This window comes from Pyrus communis, chromosome 13 (genome assembly GCF_041283825.1).
Source record: "Pyrus communis isolate YQ-2024b chromosome 13, ASM4128382v1, whole genome shotgun sequence".
Classification (NCBI taxonomy): Eukaryota; Viridiplantae; Streptophyta; class Magnoliopsida; order Rosales; family Rosaceae; genus Pyrus; species Pyrus communis.
Window position 1 is genome coordinate 26153644 of NC_142577.1, and position 14636 is coordinate 26168279.

Sequence of the window (14636 nt, forward strand, 5' to 3'; positions counted from 1 at the left end):
TCATTTATATTTAAATTGTCAAGAGGAATAATTACCATTCTTCGGTTGATTTCCTAAGTTGGCTAGTAAAGCTATGTAACTAGAGATAAATGCAGGGTTACATACCGCAGTGATATTGAAATGGTCTGTGTGTAGAAGTGTTTTTAAAATAATAAAATAATAAAATAATAAAAAGCTTTTTATCTCAAAAGTGCTTCTGTCTATGTTTACCAAAAATGTTTTTGGTGTTCTAATGGTGCTTTTAGCTTGTGCAGAAGAAAAGGGAGCATTTTTACTCACAATCATAAACTATGTTGTATGTTTATCATACACTTATCATTTGTTACGTGTCATTTCATTTAACTTTAGTTAAATTTTTTCAAAATCCAAAAAATTAACATTTAATAGGAAAGTTAACTAGAGTCAAGTAAAAAACACGATGATTAGATGCATGATGAACATACACTATAATTATAATGGCGTACAAAAATATTCCTTGAAAATGAAGTGTGATTAGATGCAGGTTATGACTTATGGTACAAGTTGCTTTGTTTCTTAGGTTTTAACAACCTTTCGAAAACAGAGTTTCGAGGTGTTGGCATGTTAAGTCGTTTGAAGACGAAAGTTCAGTCTTAACTATCGATGTGATCAAGTGTTGAAATTCTGGGTTTTGAATGATTCAACCTATTGAAAAAATGACGTTGGGCGGGTAAAACAGAAAAGACCTTAAATATAAAAAGCCAAATATTCTCCTCTCCTCATATATATCTTTCTCCTAGACTTGCAGCTGCTGGTTGATCCCATTGACCCACTTTGCATCGGGCACGTGTCATTGTTTACTCAATCCTGGTAATCATAACTTTTGAATAGTGAGGAAACTCGCCGGATCCTTTTGTGAGGATTTCTAGAATTCTCATATTACATCTGATCATCATATATTATGCGATCATAAATTATTATAAATTTTTTATTTAAAATTAAATATAAACAGTATCTGACGAAAATTATTACATAACATATGATAAACAGATTTAATTAAAAGATTCCTAGAATTCTTATTCACAATGAGAATTCGACGAAGATCATCTCTCACTTTTAGTTGAATACTACTTGGTCAAATTAATAGATATTTGGTTAGGGGTGGGCACGGTGCGGTTCGGTGCGGTTCCACCCCTAAATTGGAACCGGAACCGAAATATATTAACGGTTCGATTCGGTGTGGTTCCACTTAAATTTATGACTAGAACATTACGGTTCGGTCTACACCGGTTCCGATTCGGTTCTTGCCGGTTTACGGTTCCTAATAATAAATTATTTGAACACCAAATCATTATGCATTCAAATACATCTTCTAAAACTGATTACATAAAGTTGCATACAACACATCTTTTTTAATGCAGATGTCTTTGGTAGTGGCACCAAGTCAACAAAAAGAGACAACTAAAATACATATGCACTGGTTAATCAGTCAACAAACAAAAAAATGATGAAACAAATTGCAAGTTTTCAGACTTCAGAGAGCAAGCAAGAAGCAGCAGCTCCTGTACACAATTTTTCAACCTATTTTTCAACCTATTATACCATGACATGTGTGTGTATATAATTTATTTATTTATTATTAATAAAACGGTTCGGTTCGGTTCGGCCGGTTCTTGGTCATTCGAAACCGGAACCGGAACCGGTTTGAACGGTTCGGTTCGGTTTTTCACTCAAAGTTGACTTTTCCGGTCAACACGGTTTTTTTCGGTTTTTTTTCTTACGGTTCGATGCGGTTTTGCGGTTTGGCGGTTTTTATGCCCACCCCTATATTTGGTAACGTAAACGTAGCAAAATTGCAATCATAGCAATTATTCAATCATATATTTAGAACCAAACACATGGAAGTGGAAGGGCCTTAATCCCTTGGATTCTTTCAAATCCCCATAAATTTCAAACGCCACCTATGACCTGTTACCTATTACCTATTACCTATTCCCTCACTGAACTGATGACGATATTTATCTGTTCATGTCTGTTGACTTTGTATCTCGTGGAGTTGTTATTATCGGCATCACAAGAAAGATTATCACCGACAACCGATGCCATCATATTCCATTTTTTATGCCCGTTTCGTGGCGCTTTGCAACATCACAAAGTATGCAAATCAAAATCATGAACTTGGGGCTACAATATCATCATCTCTAACCAAACCCACCTTCACATCCAGTGGTTCCCTCTCACTTCAAGGGCTCTACCCTTTATTAATATCAGAGAAATTCTAGTATCTGCTGTCTAGATCATCGGTTTCTTAACGTACACACTTCAGAAAACTCACATGACTCACCCCTCCAAAATTGAGGCTCACCCATGCGCCATTATTTGACTCATCTCTCTCTTTTGGTCTTGTCTGATGTTCCGACGAAAGAGTTTTTCTTAATATCGGGCATTCTATTTTATTAATCCCAAGCTCTTTGTTTACCAAAATAATAGAAAATCACAAGTTCTTTCCTTTTCACCCAACTCAGCTCATTTTCCGCAAGTGGCTCTTTACCACGGTGATGGAAAAGAGTTGAGCTCTTACATAACGATGTGAGTTCGAACTCCGTCGGTTGCTAATCTAACAAAATCTTTCGTTTGACAAAAAAAAAAAAAAAAAAAAAAACTCAGCTCATTTTTCGACAATACAATATTTAAGATTATTCTAATTTATGGGGTTTCAAATTTAAGACTTTTAAGTAGGGGTGGAAAAAATTCCCGAAAATCCCAAATCGAACCGAAAAATTTCCGATCCCAAACCAAAAATTTCCCAAACCGAAATTCCTGAAATTTTCGGGATGCTATCCCGAACCGATCCCGAAATTTCGGTACGGGATTCGGGATTGGCTTCTCAATATTTTGGGAATCCCATACCAAACTGAAAATATATATTATATATATTATTCTTTTATAATTGATGCTAGTAGTTTCTAATTCATGCTTTACAACCTGGAATGCCCTACACCTTGCATATTTTTCATGTTCTGTTTGATATTCATTTGGATTTTATTATTGTTGTTGTCATGGCTGATGATTTCAGAAGGCTTGATTCTTTTGTCTCTCAACAGATTGCCAAAATGGTTTAATTAATTTGAATTTTGACACTGATAAAAACAGTCAGTCATGCCAATGTTCGATTAAATGGTAGTGTGAATGAAATGACATTCCTAGTTCATGAATGTGTTCTTGAATTATATATTTGAAGAATAAATCATAATTTCACATTTTAATTTGGGATTCCCGATTTGTCCCGAAAATATTTCGGGATTCCCGAAAATTTGGTTTGGGATTGGTAATCAAATTCCCGTCTTGAAAATTTTCAGTTTGGGATTCAGGATACTAGTTTCGGTTCGGTATCCCATAACGAACCACCCCTACTTTTAAGAGTAAGGAGGCAGAGGAATTGTGCTAGTCATTTAGTTATCTAATTCATCCTATGTACATTTTAAAAAATTAAGTATTTCCTAGGAAAATACAAGCAATGGTTAAGCCTAAATTGTTGAAAGGAAAACTAATGAAAAATGTTTAAAAACTTTGAGTTTTAACGATAAGGACAAAATAAAGGGTAAAATGAATAGTACCATGATTGACTTTTCAGTATAAAAATATAGTTTTTCTTTAAACTGAACAGTACATTGAACTTTTAATTAAAGTTCCCATTGTTTAATGGTACAAGACTTCCCTAAGGATGGTCACATTGTTAGATTCGTAGAAGGGCACAAGAAAATATTAAGATCAATTGCAACTGTGTGAGTTGATCTTAACCATTCATATTTGTAAAAAACGAAAACCAAGAACGGCCAAGATCAACCCACGAATACGTGTGAACTCGTCTTAGCACATTATGGTTTATGACCCCACCCTTCACTTGTTCTTGTCAACGTTTCAATCCTAGCAGGCACACCTTCATCGGTCATCAAAACCACAAGAGTCCCTCATACCCCTTTTTCACGATCCCACCACCACTACCATCACTATTATATCTATCATCTCGTTTGAAAGTGTTTTTAAAATTATTAATAAAAATATTTTTTGAACCAATTCTTAATAGAAATGCAAGTGATTTTTGAAAAAGTAGTTCAAGTGCTTTTAGAATCCCTTTTTTTTTTTTATTTATTTATAAAAGCAGTTTCAGTCATTATAAAAACACTTCTAAACAAACCATATATCCTTCTTACAAAAAGATTTCACAGCTGGATCTAAAGAAGAGAAAAGAATGGAATTTTCCAAAAAAGAAGGAAAAAGAAATATATTCTAGAGACACCCAAAGCAGCCAAAAACCAACACTTTTGATATGAATTCCCTTTATATTTCCTACAAACCAAGTAATGCATGTAAAAAGGCTTCGGCTTCTTCTTTTTCTGTGTATAGAGACATCGCATGGTTTGATAAGACCCCATACTTTGGAAGAAATGACTGTTTCAAATAGACAAGGATTATCAGCCATCCCACTTCCGGTGCCCTCTCGTGCCCTCTTGTTTGTGTGATCACAGTTAAGCCACGTCAACATTTTATATTACTATTCATTTTTGTCTTATTAGCTCTATAAAAAAAATAATATAAAATATTGACGTGGCTTAACCGTGACCATATAAAACAAAAAGACACCGGAAGTGGAAGGGCAGACAATACTTATCCGTTTCAAATGCATGGAACTTGGAAGGTAGGGTTTCACATTTTTACAATGCATTATCAACGTTACGAGAAATACCTGGCCGTGATAGGAATATAACCCTTCCAGCCGTCACATGATGAGAGTATATATCCCCATCTTTCCATGCGATGAGTGCTACAAGAAAATGCTAAAATGAACCCCAGCGTAAGGCTAAAGTTTAAGGTAAAGTAAAAGAATTTCTCAAAGTCTCACATCTGCATCGAATTTTACTGAAAAGATAAAGTGCTTCTGCAGCAGCACGGCAGTGAAGGCATGAAATTTTGGAAGAAAAGCAAAAGCCAAGACTCCTTTTTTGAACAAAAAAAATGTAAAAGTAGATATTATTGATATATGGAAAAGAAAAATACATATTACAGTGAGAAAGTTCATCATGCACCCTGAGACCTATCACTCCATGGCAAACCCACAGTAACAGAGGAATTACCCACATGGGTTTCTGCAGAATTTGGAAATTTACCCTTCTTGGGCCACATCCAAATCTTAGACACAGAAAAGCTTTCACCTTTACTTGCACTGTTAATTTTCTTCCCTTCAGCATCTCCACCTCCAACACTGTAATTAGTAGAATTCCCATTTTGTCCACCTCTCCCTCTCACAAGCCTCACACTATCACCTGCCCTTTTGGGCCTCAAAGCCACCTGCAACTCCAAATCTGCAACCACATATTGGTACGATCCCATGGAGTAACATCTCCTTGCATCCAAATTGCTGCTGCTGGTTTCTCCCTCTACTCTCTCTCCTCCTCCTCCTCCTCCTCCACCACCACCTCCCTCCTCATTTGTGCTTCTAAATTTCCCTAGTCTCACAGAAAACAACTTCTTCTCACCAGCAATCTCATTCTCTGCAGACTTTTGACCAACCCCATTTCCTCCATTTCCCAAAGAACCATCTTGTTCGATCAGATCATCAAAATCGAAAACCGGATTTTCGATAGCAACCCCTGGCGTGTAGAGGGTTCCTCTACAAAGAGGGCAAGTCGAATTAGACAGCAACCATGTGTCGATGCAATCAATGTGAAAAGCATGACTGCAAGCTGGGAGCAATCTCAGCTGATCCTTCTCACAAAACTCACAGAGACAAACTGGACAATCAAATGGTTCTTTCAAACCCTTTATCTCTTTGTAAAGGAACACAGGGAGAGCATCAATGAAAGCTTGATCTAAGCCGGAATCGTGAAGGTGGAAGAGCTGCTGTAATTGTCTCTGGAAATCTTCAGAGCCAGGCATTTCTGGGTATCTGTTGGATTCAGATATGGATGAAGATCTATGCTTTGTGAGAAATCTAACAAGCAGGTGGATGATTCCGGATACGAAAAATATAACAGCTAGAACAATTATGATAAAAAGAACCGATGGGCTAATTTTACCCCCAGAGGATGATGACGTTGGAGAGGAAAGCAAAGTCCTTTCTCTGATTTGAGCTTGATTCCAAGACATTTTAGGGTAGTGGCATACTAAATTCACCATCAAATTCTAGGATTTTCTCAGAAACCAAACACCCTACACTTTCTCACCTTTTTGTAAAAACCAAGAGAATCAGATTCCTTGCTTGCATTCAGATCAAATCCAACTCATACTTCGAAGTAAGCAACACAACAAGCAACTGGCACACTATTTCTTGTAATATCAACAAACCCAATTCAGATTTAGTCAACAATGTGCAGAAAAATAAAAACTTTGACCCATTCAGAAGTCTACCTACTGCCACTGGTTCTAGAACCACCACCACCTCTGTGTTTTCTCAATTTTCAGTTCAGAAATGCAACCAAAATACTGGAGTTGAAGTTGAAGAACATAAAATATAAAAAAAATAAAAATAAAAAAGAAGCCAGGAGCTGTCCAGTTTGCAGTTTACCGACCTGAAAAACTGGAAAATCTGCCATTAACGGAGCCCATTTGAGTCTTTGACATGTGCTTCTTGTCTTGGACTTGGACAGTGTTGCAGGTGATGAAAAATAAAATAAAAAACCCTAAATAATATGATTTGGGCGCGGGGGGGGGGGGGGTACATTGAGATTTGAGGAGGGGTTTTAATTTATTTATGTTGGAAGGTAGTGTGGTTAGCGGCAACAAAAGGAGCCAGTCCGAGGGTAAAATTGTCAGTTGGAAATATAAGAACAGTGACCTCGTACGTGTCAATCATGGAAGGACCCAGTTTTCTTTAGATTTTTGCCAATTTTCTGGTACATGATATTTGGATTTTGTTGCCGATTTTACTGTGCAAGTTTGGCATCCCTGCCTCTGTGTTGGCTTTTTTACCAACCATTGTGATTGGATGGTGCCCATTTCTTTGTGGGTCCAAAATTATTTGGTCAATGGACTTTTGATAGTCCAATTTGAGGATCTTGCAAGTTGAAATGGGGCTCAAAAGCCCAATCACTAGATGCACCTGCCTATTGTCTGATTTGATTCGAATAAATTTATGTCAAATTCGTTATCTATGGTAGTTGAATGTAAATCACATTGTGTGACTTTAGTTTATACTTCTATTATGATGGAGGTATACAATGAATTGATATTATTCTGATTTTCGACTTCCCTGCACATTAAAACACGTAAAGAAGCAAAAGACATTAGTGGGTGACAAATTAAAATTAGTAATCGAACAATCAAGTATCAGATCAACTAGAAAGACGTAACTAGGTGTCTTTCTAATTAATAGCTTTTTCAATTTGAAATGAACAAAATCATGCATCTAACAAATCAGTGCTTATTGTACAAAACCAAGCAATAAATAAACTGTCTGAAAGATAATATTTAGGTACTAATTAGTGAATTTTTTGCTCTCTAGAAATAGAGTTTTATGTTTTTTTTTTTTTTTTTTTTTTTCATCAATTGTTTCAATGCATCTTTATTTGATCTTTTTCGTAAAGTTTCAAATTTCCAAATGGGTTTTCGAAGACCCAACGTAGCAGAGGCCAATGCTGATGGAAGATTTCCTTATTTGATCTTTTTCGTAAAGCTTGTTTTTCCTCTATAAGAGCTATTAGAGTTTTAGCTGTAATATACATGAGATAAATAAGGAGTGACAGTAAGTTTTAATTATAGGGTGTGAGTTTAATTATAAATTTTAATTTTATTGTTAATTTCATCTTATATTTTATGATAATTATACAATAGAGTAAAAAATATAATTAACGTTTAAAATTTAAGTTGAATAAAGAACAAAGCATATGAATTCAAATAAAATTTCCTTAATATTATTGAACAAAATAAAAAAAGTAAGTACTCAATAATAAATTCTGAAGTATTATTCCGAAGAAATCAAACAAGAGTCTATAGGACCTGGCTGCTAAATCACAATCACTGTCTTCCCTATATATACCTCCAAAACTGACGGGATAAAACAAGCAGAGAAGCCAGCTGTTGCAGACACTTGATAAAATGGCCAATGGGTGTTGTAAGTCAAAGATCTCTTGATATTTCAACCGGCTCCATCTTCTTCAATTGACACCTAATATTGTTTTTGCATGTATATATTTGCCCTATTTTCCATTTTCTGTGCTGTCGAAATTAGCATCTGCGCACTAATTAATCAAATAGACGCAAAATTAAAACCCATACATTTGAGTGCTTGATGATATCTCACATGTAAATGTAGAGAGATATAGAGAGACGCAAATGATTCCTCTTCATTGATGAAATGACAGTTTTTAAGTATGATTTATGTAGTATTAGAAAATCACTTGTGTTATTAAATGTACATCGAGTTTGTTTTTGGTTACTTTCAAGGTTTCGAACCTCGTATCATTTCTTCTCTGAGAATCCGACCTATTCCTCGTAAGGCGCCTACTATTCTTCATGTGATTTGGTCTCTTCCTTGGTTTACTTGGATTTTAACTTAATATAGATGGTTTGTCTAAAGGAAATCTTGGTTCTGTTGCATGTGGAGGAGTTTTCAGGGATTGCCATGGTTAGTTTTTTAGTGGCTTTCGCCAATGCATTGGTGTTCACAACTCTTTTTTTTTGCAGAATTATTACCAATTATTATTGGCGTAGAGATTGCATATGAACAGAGTTGGTATTATCTTTGATTGGAAAGTGATTATTTGAGTGTTATCTCCACTCTCCAATTGATTGATTTTGATCCTCCTTTAGCCATATGTTGATTCACTCATTCATATTATAACACGTGCATTAGTAAAATCACACAGTGATTCGACCGTCACGCCAAAAAAAAATTCTCCATGTGGACCTCATGCAATTATTAGAATCATGTACAAAAGCTCAAGCCTGGTCTACGTTTTATGTCTAACTGAAAGATGAAGTTGCTTGTATATATCTGAAAACCAATGAATTCAGTTCTGTACATATATTGCTGGAAGTTAATGACGAAGCTCGGATGGTAGGCCATGGAATACCACGTTCTTTGGTCTGGCAGTTGTATCTTTTCTGCCAAGCACTTGTTTAACTGGTACAAACCATGAAACTGAGTACTTTATGTGACCTACTGGAACTTTTTTCTTTTCATCTTGAGTTACTTTGTTACACAGATTTTGTAGAGCACATATTCTGCATGAAGAGATTAGATACACACCAAATGGTGTAGAAGTAAAGCTCCTTACAGACATGGCTGGCCACTTTAGGAATGTTTTATTTTCCACCCTAACATACTTTAAATTAATTTGCTTCGATCAGTTAAAAATAGATGTAGATTAGGTTAGTTGCAGTATATTTGGCCTCTTGCATCCAAAGCTTGAAGCCCCTCCTTATAAATTTCATTAAGAATGTTGTGTTAATAGAAAATAATGGGAATTAATTGGCCACATAATCAATTTTCCCATCCTACTTGCTGAAAATGATTAGAGTTCAATCTGTTGTCAAAATTTGTTCGCAATGTCATCAATTTTTTACAACCAGCTCGTTGATATGCGATGAATACGTCGTCTATGTTTGATTTTAATCATTTCAACAATTGAGATTTGATCTCCAATCATTTCAGCCGATGTTCCAAAAAATAATTGACCTTATGGAAGCCAAGTTAGGAATTAATGTAGGAATTGTGGTGGATATTACAACCAAAATAGAGACACTAACTTCCCAACTGCTTTAGAAGTTTCTTTCATAAGATTCGTAAATATAATGCTGGGTTCGTTTACTCTTCTAAGTGACTTGTTGTCTAGGGAACAAAAAATAGCCTCAACATCTCTCTGTCTTTTCATTGCGTTGTTGTTGTGATTTAACCTCAAACTTGTCCAGGTTAGCCAAATCGTAGTAAATAAAAAATCTTACATGTAACACTAAATTTTCACTTATCCAAGCGCTCAAAACGCCCATCGAGTTCCACTCAAAAAATTGCTCAAACTCTTCATAGCAGCAATGATAGTGCAGTATCATTTAAGCCTTCCAAGCATGTAAATTATTAAGTTGATTTGGGGTTCCCATATTATTTTTGAAAGAGAGCTACGAAAAGGATGAAAACAAATATTCAAAAATCGTGGGGTTTCAATCTACTGGAATTCAACTCGGATTCAGTTCAGCCTTATTCGCCGCAGACATAGATTACCTATGGCTTATACTTATTAAATCGCTGCAGATCATCCGTGGGTTCCTCTTTGGTGGTATCAGACGTATTATTCAGGATACAATACAATCGGAATATTCTAACATGTATGATATCTATGCCTATTGAGCAACAAACACAGTGTATATTGAAATGTTGAATTCTGCAGGCTTTGCCAATTTTTCCACTAGTGTACGTTGCATAGGAGAGATTACGCAGTAAATAAGCTGGGGTAGCTAAACTCCCTCCCTTAATGAGAAAATTATATATCTCTCCAAATTTTGATTGAATTGGCCTAAACCTCAAACCTGCAGCATTGCGTGCAGGGAAATCTATGTTAAATTCCAAGCGAGGTGGATCATCAGTTCGTGGTAATTAGAATAAAGTCTCAGGATCTTAAAAAGAAAAACCCTAGCTAGAAATGTTACAAGCTGCGGCCAGCAATAGAACAGAAGAAACGAAATTCGATAATTATCTAGAAAACATCCTAGCTACTTCAAAAAATCAATATATGGAACCAAATGGCATTCGATCAAGACCATACATATATATAACAGGCATGGAGGAAAATTAATATATAGTTATAAGGATTAGGAGAACGAACACAAATTTAATTACCATCATACATAATTTAATAAAACCGATTAAGATCGAAATGCATGGCATCACAAATTCACAAGTAGACTCATCTCATAGCTTGTAAATCTTGGAAAGCGCTTGCAAAACATTAAGTTGCAACCTCAGCTGAAGTATATAATCCGCGGTTTGAAGAAAAAGCCGGTCCGCCTTCAACCCTCTCCCTCCTGGAATCAACATTTGTAGCTTCTTCACCTTCACTTGCACCATCGACATGCCTCCTCTGCCACGACCTCCCACCGCCTGCCTCCGCCTCCTCATCTTCATCGTCTTCATCTTAGATGAAGAAGAATAACCTCTCAGGCCATGAAAATTATTCATAATGTATGGTAGTTTCCAATCTTGCTAGCAAGTACAAATAATGTTACCTGTACAAAGGCAAAGGCAACACAAAAATTGCCAAAGAAACCCAGAGAAAGAATGATTCGTTGAAAGTCTGATACCAGAATTGAGAGGGATGATGAATGATGGGAGAGGGCTGAAGGCTATGCTCTATAAATGAAGGCAACACTAAATAGGACGACGGGGCCATGTGAGCCGAGCAATTCATGCCTTTTTTTTGGACGTGTGTGGGCCGAGGGACACCTTCGAATTTTCTCTCACGAACACAATTTTGTTGTCGTTTGCAGTATGGGGGGACCCCCTTTAGACTTTACCTCCAAAGAGACCCATACACGTGTCTGCCACTCTCTAGCTAGGTTTTCGATATGACTACTATACCGTGTGGAAGAATACAAATTTTTTTATAGTGGTTTATATTCAACTTTTAATTGCATCAAGAATGTTTGTCGTAAAATTTCACGCTTAGTAAAATTTACACACCTATGTAAGTCTTTTTGGTCTCCAGAAATATGGACTGTAGTGACGAAGCCACCAGTTAGTTCATTTTTTAAAGAAAAAAAGTTGGAAACAAATATTTGATTCAACTTTTAAATTTTTAGATGTACTAAGGTTTTTTGTAATAAGATTTCACACCTAGTTCATTGCACATGTAATTAAGTTGGAAACAATATAAGTGTAATTAGTAAAGAGTCGTTGGTTAATCTCTCAAAATTTTGACATCATGTAGCATTAGTTATCCTACTCAAGACTAAAATGGATTGATTTAGTATTAAGAGAATTGTGAATCATGTGGTTGGAACTCCGAAAAAAAATTTGCCCTTCATTTCTTTTTTGGTACTCATCAAGGAAGAACATATGATGTTTTCCATACTCTAGATTAGAATTTTTGTTAGGTTAGTATATCAACAATGTCGTCTTATAACATATAAATTAATAATACTAATTAAGTTAGACCAATGTCGATCACACTCGAAAAAATTTCTTTTGTTCACTCGGACATAAAATTCTCAGACAACGCTCATATAGTGATAAAAAGCCTTACGCTGCTAGAAATTTAGACATACTTGCATGTAATTAGTGATACGAGGGAATTTGAGAATCTCTCTCGCCACACCACTCTAGGTACTACGTATAACCTTTTGATTTCTAAACTTGTACTCGTCCCCGAATCCCGACGGTTGGCATCCCCACACGTGTCCAGATGTAATCCTCCACGTCACCCATTTCTCGAACACCCATATCTTGGGGCTCATAATTCAGCACACTAGAAATTTAGTATTTAGTTTGGAGGTAATGTTAGACAGATTTTTTATTTAAATTTTGTTTTTTTAAATTATATGATGTGATAGTTGGTTGTTGAATTTTTTGTTTAATTATTAAATATATAAATCAACATCAACCGTCATATTATATGATTAACAAAATATGATTAAAAAATATAATCTTCTTAGCATTTTCTTTAGTTCGTTGTCCAAACTAGGTTCCAGGAGAGATCTTAGGTATACACGGGATGTGAAGATTTAGAATAATAAATTAAGGGTAGTGCTATCTATAAACTTATTTTTAATTTCACATCTTTTTTTCAAGTTTTGACAATTGGATCGAACGAATTAAATAAAATTAATAAAATTATGAGAGGTAAAAATAGGCGTATGAATTGCACTATTCTAAATTAATTAATTAATTTGTGCCATAATGTGTTGGCTGGCGAAAATTTGAATTGAAACGTAACCAATGTGAACGGATAATTTATCAAGTGGGTTTTGTAACGTGGTTGGACCCAATAGGGCATGTTTCCTCCTCATTGTGTTCAAATATCCATCTTCTTTTTCAAATGAGTAATACTAGGAAGACTTAATTTGTAAATTAAATAACATGGAAGTTGGTGATTGAATTATTACTTAATTGTTGATAAATGTGTTCATCATTTTGTATTGATAACATTTCATTTGGTTTGCTAATTTAGTCTCCCTAGCATTTTTCTTTCCAAATATATTATGGCAGATGAGAAAACATGTGTTATGTGATGAACACTATTTTTCTTATTTAGGTAAACGATGATTGAAATCAGAAATATGTATGAATGGAAAGAAGGTAGTATGGGCACGATCTTTGCCAACTTGTCCAATGTCCATAATCATCGATGAATAATTATAGCAAACAATAATGTTTCAACATATCACATTTTCATATCACATGATTTGATCAGTGATTTGTACATTATCTTATTAGATCTTGATCGTATATATACACCACTTGCTTCATCACGTGGTATTAAAATATGACACAAAAATGCAGTATGTTTAGTTATGAAAGAACACAACGTGACCTAAACCCTAACGCTATAGTATTACATAACAATTTTATACCACATTTTACTACTTTATTATGTGTAAATGCATATCAATTAATAAACATATCTTATTGAATATTATCTAGCTACATATATCATTTATCACGTTATCTGATATAATTACAATGTGATCACCCTTTGAATCGAAGGCCTTATTAAGGCTAAAATATTTGAACTTGGAGTATACAGATCAACTTGATATTGTTCCACCGGAACTACAACTGGAGTCTAGAGTTTATGCTCAGGGAAACAAAATAACTTGGTTTGGCATTAGTCCATGCAACATTAAAACAAAACAGAGGATTAAGTGATATTAACCTTTTGAAGTAGGAAGATGTGGAATGTGAAACGTCGATCCTCCTATCAGAATGTAGAATACACAAATTCTAACCACGTCTCGTGTATATGAAACTAGCAAGGCCAACCCTAGCAAAAATGTTCGGGTTTAATTGCACCCCTCCAGCTAGCCTATGGACTGCATAAAAACAAATCTCGGTGAAAAGATGAATTAGCACACCAGCTATTTTAGTATATATATATATATATATATATATATATATATATGTATGTATGTATGTATGTATGTATGTATGTATGTATGTATGTATGCCCTAGCGGTCCCCAGGCCGATCGGAAAATTTTCCAGGGCTTAAGAGCGACATTGAACACAAGCATGTGAGGTATGATGATGACATATGTATATATACACTTCATGAATGCATGGGGTTTTAAAATCCATACAGCCAACTCCACTTAGTGAGATAAAACTTGATTGTTGTTGTTGTTATTTGTATATATATACACACATGTGGCTCGTGGGTTGAGTTAATGCAAACAAGTCGGCCGGGGGTTGAAGAAAAGGATGGGATTGAAGAAATCATATGCATTGTCGCAGAGAGAAGCCAATTATTATTTAACATTAAGAAGCATGCTTGCTGGCAATAATCTGGATTTATATTAAATACAGCGTTCGAAAATAGATGTTTGATCGCATTGACATTACTTGACTTTTAGTCTGAACCGACTAAGGAACGGATCCGGTAGGCATGTCATGTCACCTTCCATCTGGTTGCGATAGCCATTTGATGTTGAATGAAGCATATTGCAGGCGACATATGTATTGTGGCAATTTGA

General features: G+C 35.3%; 2 protein-coding genes across 2 annotated transcripts; both read right to left on the reverse strand.

Moving 5' to 3' along the window:
- Positions 1–4975: 4975 nt before the first annotated feature.
- Positions 4976–6679, reverse strand: LOC137738053 (RING-H2 finger protein ATL46). The gene is made up of 2 exons (XM_088682295.1): positions 6528–6679; positions 4976–5905 (listed from the first exon to the last, which is right to left on the reverse strand). Exon 2 carries the CDS (start codon positions 5893–5895, stop codon positions 5038–5040), a length of 858 nt encoding a protein of 285 aa, XP_088538421.1. The 5' UTR covers positions 5896–5905; positions 6528–6679; the 3' UTR covers positions 4976–5037.
- Positions 6680–10681: 4002 nt separating this feature from the next.
- On the reverse strand, positions 10682–11328 carry LOC148692014 (uncharacterized). The gene is made up of 2 exons (XM_088683209.1): positions 11176–11328; positions 10682–11083 (listed from the first exon to the last, which is right to left on the reverse strand). The coding sequence occupies exon 2, from the start codon at positions 11081–11083 to the stop codon at positions 10862–10864; it is 222 nt and encodes a 73-aa protein (XP_088539335.1). The 5' UTR covers positions 11176–11328; the 3' UTR covers positions 10682–10861.
- Positions 11329–14636: the final 3308 nt, after the last annotated feature.